Source organism: Phalaenopsis equestris, unplaced genomic scaffold (assembly GCF_001263595.1).
Source record: "Phalaenopsis equestris unplaced genomic scaffold, ASM126359v1 Scaffold234752, whole genome shotgun sequence".
NCBI lineage: Eukaryota > Viridiplantae > Streptophyta > Magnoliopsida > Asparagales > Orchidaceae > Phalaenopsis > Phalaenopsis equestris.
The window spans coordinates 3,899-8,187 of NW_018252655.1; the positions used below are offsets into that span (position 1 = coordinate 3,899).

The 4,289-nt window shown below is 32.6% G+C and overlaps 1 protein-coding gene across 1 annotated transcript; it reads left to right on the forward strand.

Moving 5' to 3' along the window:
• Positions 1-232: 232 nt before the first annotated feature.
• Positions 233-684, forward strand: LOC110039012 (50S ribosomal protein L25-like; the record flags this gene model as incomplete). Its single annotated transcript, XM_020743951.1, is given in 1 exon segment — positions 233-684. A coding segment is annotated over 1 exon segment (236 nt), but the record flags the coding sequence as incomplete, so codon positions are not given.
• Between the last annotated feature and the right edge of the window lie 3,605 nt (positions 685-4,289).

Below are 4,289 nucleotides of genomic sequence, written 5' to 3' on the forward strand. Positions count from 1 at the left end.
AATTTATATTTTTGTGCTCAGATCCTGTTTGGGGCACTTACAGAAGTTGGTTATGGAACTGCTATAGGATAAACTACAAGTAGAGATGATAGAATTGTAAAACTTTACAGGTTGAGAAACCTAGTTGCATTTAATTGAAGAGTACTTTATCCAATTTAAGTTTTTATTCTTCCCTTCTGCAATAATTTGATGCATTTAATTGCTCTTGCCATTTCCTGAGCAACAGGGGGCCATTTGCACAAGATTAGAACCAGTCTGAAATATCTTTGTCAAAGTGAGCATATTCCTCCAAAGGTTGAGGTGGACCTTTCAAATTTGGACATTGGAGACAAATTTTTTATGCATGAAATTAAAGCACATTCATCACTGAAGCTCTTAAGCAAGGATGATACAATACCTATATGCAAGATCTGGGCTTCAAAACCTGTAAGGTCAGATAACAAAGCATCATCTGAGTGCACACAATGAAAAGGAACATAATTGTTCCTACCTGAATATTTGGAGCTTGTAATAAACGCTTCACAGAGGTCTAAGTTGCAGCAATTTTGATGGATTAGCATTTCCGGGTTAGTTTGGTCCTTTGTGTTATTTATTTTGGTTTAATTTTTCATAGGAATGGTTGTAATAATTCAACATGTACTGACATTCTCAGCATGAATCTAAATGAATTCTGAGCTTGCTTTCTGTAGCGTAATTTCAAAAATTGTGAGTACTTCAACATATAATTTAGTCGGACCAAATTTCATTTATTAGTAATTATGATTAAAAATTAGGCAGTTATAGTAAACTGAATTCTTAATTGTCGTCTAATCAAGGCATTTTCTTCATTGATGTCATTTAGCTTTAAATCATCTATATTCTACAATACAAAATTATATTAGGATAAGGCTTCTCTGGCCAATTTTAGGTGGGACCAACTCTGAGTGTATCTAAAGGTCTGTTTGGGGCAGCTGCAACTTAATAATAAGCTGTTGTGCAGCAGCTGTCAGAAGAAATTGCGTAGCAGCTGTTTTCTGGACAAATAATCATTTTGCCCTTATATAGTAGTGTTGTTTGTAATAGAATTGTTCACACTGATACATTTATACTTTAAAAGTAAAAATTCAGTATAGAACATTACAAAATAAAGATTGACACTTCACTTAACAGTGATTAACATGATTACTAAAATTAAGAAAAAGATTATTAAAATAATAATTAATAATATGATTATATTATTTTTAAAATGTAGACGATGTATGTCACGAGCTAAGTCGACCTCTAGGAATACTCTCCATACTCAATCACTCTCTGCGGTGGAATCTTCCTGCATATCTGCTCATCAAAAATAACCACAGTTTTCTGTGATTATCCGCAGACACCTGTAAAAACGTCTCTGTTAGTTATGTGACTAACGTGAAGCTAGTATAGAACTTTGAAGTTCACCATAGCAGTCCAATTCTCATGAGGTACCTGAAATTTTCGAGTTCATCTTTTTTGAATGCTTAAAAAAATATCACATTAGACATAAGTAAAAATTGATAATAGAAGTAATTAAATATAGTTTTATGCAGCTGTGAGGTCTCAGAGAACTCAACATATAAACTAATGAATCTGTCACAACAAGAAATACACAGACCTTTTAAAAAAATGGTTTTTTGTTGTCTTTAACCCACATAATATCAAGTTTGTGTGTGTCACATATGCATATTGATACACTGAAAATATATGCATTTTTAAACCCATATTTTATACCTATTTTTGGTGATATTGCACTTTAATGGAAGATATTTTGATGTTTTTTTTGCAGATTGTTGATTTTTAGGGCTTAAAGCAAAAAGGATAAAATTTGGAGTCAAAATGACATTTTTGAGGAAATACTCAGTGCCGGCAGCGCCAAGGTCAGCCCCAACGGCGCAGAACGTCAACGGCGCAGAACAACCGAAAGCTAAAGGAATTTTACTCAGCGCTGACGACGCCAGACTAGCGCAGACGGCGCCAAAGGCGGTTCATACCTTGTTTCTAGAAGGTTCGATGTATTTGGACAATTTTTAAAGAGTTTTTGGAGGCACCTCTTGGAGAACCAACCTTGGGCTTTATTTGGGCTCGAACTCCATCAGAAAAGGGGCTCCTCTACGATTTTCGCTCCTCTACGTTTTTCCCTCCTCTACGTTTTTTGCTCCTCTACGTTCATTTTTCTCTCTACAACATTCCACCACGCTACATTTCCATAATCCATCTTCATTCCACCACATATTGGAGTCAATTAGTAATTTTGCTTAGTTTAGAATTTTTGTGGTGAGATTTAGTGTGAAACTTTCTGTAAGAGTGCTGGAGAAGGAGAAAAGTGAGAGAGTTCTTCTTCTTGCATTTCTAAGGAAAGGCTACAAAGGATTTGCTTTGAGAAAAAGTTCCAAATAAGTTTGTTTGTTTATTTAGTATTATATGAACTTTCTTTTATATATGAAATTTGTGTTTTGTCATATCTTTCTCATGAAGTCTGAGTAGTTTCCTCTATCTTTCCCCTAACTCTGAGATCTAGAGAAATGAAGAGATAATATGAATGTGCCATAATTAAAAAATAAAATAATTTGTGATTATTTTTCAATTCCGAACTTAATTTACTTTTCAATTTGGCCAATTGTTGTTAAAATATGGTGTGAAACATATGATCTGGAAATGGAGTATGAGTTCTACAATAGAGAGAGGATCACATTTGATTTCATAAAGGAGAAACATGTTCATGAAATTAAGTGCAAATAAATATGAAAATATTCTTTGTTGGGTGTAAAATTGGAGAATCTTTAGTGTGATAGAATAAAATGCGCAATTTGGTCTTAGTGTTTAAAAACTAAAGTGAGACCTTCAGGTGAAGGAAAGTGGGAGCTCTGGAGTGGGAGTTAGTACCCTCGAGCCTAGCCATGGATTTAGGGACTAAACCTAAGATTAATCAATGATTTTCTATGCACTGTATCAGGGCAGAAAATTAAAATTGCTCTTATTTGGCACAATACATATTATAAACATTTATCTCATCTAATTTCACCAAAATTTCATTGTAGTGGGAATGATGCTTTTTCACATAAGAAATCTTCATTACATAAACATAGTTAGCATATTAGTAGTTATTATTCAAAATTTGCATTTTCGTTTTACTAATAGTTAAGTAATTTAGTTTGGTTAATATCCCAACATTCGAAATTAGTGACAGTGTTTTCGTTTGATTTTCTAGTAAATTTTCTGTTAAAATTTATCATTGCTAATTTGAACCTTCCCCGTGGGATCGATATTTAAGGCTTAAATAGAAAGTTTATTATTACTTGATAACGATACGTATACTTGCGTAGAATCTCATTATTAATTACCTATAATTATATATATTTTACACAACTTACTTTTCATACAAGGATCAAGTTTTTGGCGCTGTAGTGGTGTCAACTTCATAAATCCTTACATTAAAAAAATCGGAATCATTTTTTAGCGCCGTTGTCGGGGAAGGTAACAGTTAAATTTAAAGTTAGAGTAACAGACAAATTAGGATTATTAGAAAATTTTTACTTGAATTGCAACTTATTTTTATATTTAATTAATTATTTTACTGTGTACTGATTTCAAATTGTATGCGTAAAATTGGACCTGAAAATCTTATACCCTACGATTTGGAATTGGAACATACTGTTAGAAAGATTAGAAGATTGAGAAGAGAACATAGAAATTCCAATACAATGGAGAACAACATGAGAAATCAAGGAATAGAGAATGAACACCAACCTATACCCCTACGAGATTATGAAATTCCTACTGTAGATGAAATTCACTTATCTATCCAAAATCCTGATGTAGCTGCTAATTCATTTGAGCTTAAACTTGCTATTATCCAAATGATACAAAATAATCAATTCAGAGGTACATAAAATGAAGATCCTAATTTACACCTCGCTAGTTTTTTAGAACTTTGTGCTACCTTTAAATATGACAAAGTTTTGAACGATGTTGTTAGACTTAGAATTTTTCCTTTTTCATTTAGGGATAAAGATAAGATGTGGTTAAATTTGCTAGCACCTGGATCTATTAAAACTTGGGGAGAACTTTCACATAAATTTCTATCCAAATATTTCCCTCCATATAAAACTGTTAAACTTAGAAATGACATAACATCATTTTGTCAGATTGATGGAGATTTGATATATGAAGTTTGTGAGAGATTTAAAGATCTTCTTAAGAAGTGCCCACATCATTCGTTACCAGATTGGTCGATAATTCAAACATTTTACAATGGATTAGTGGGATCTCTTAGATCGATTATAGAT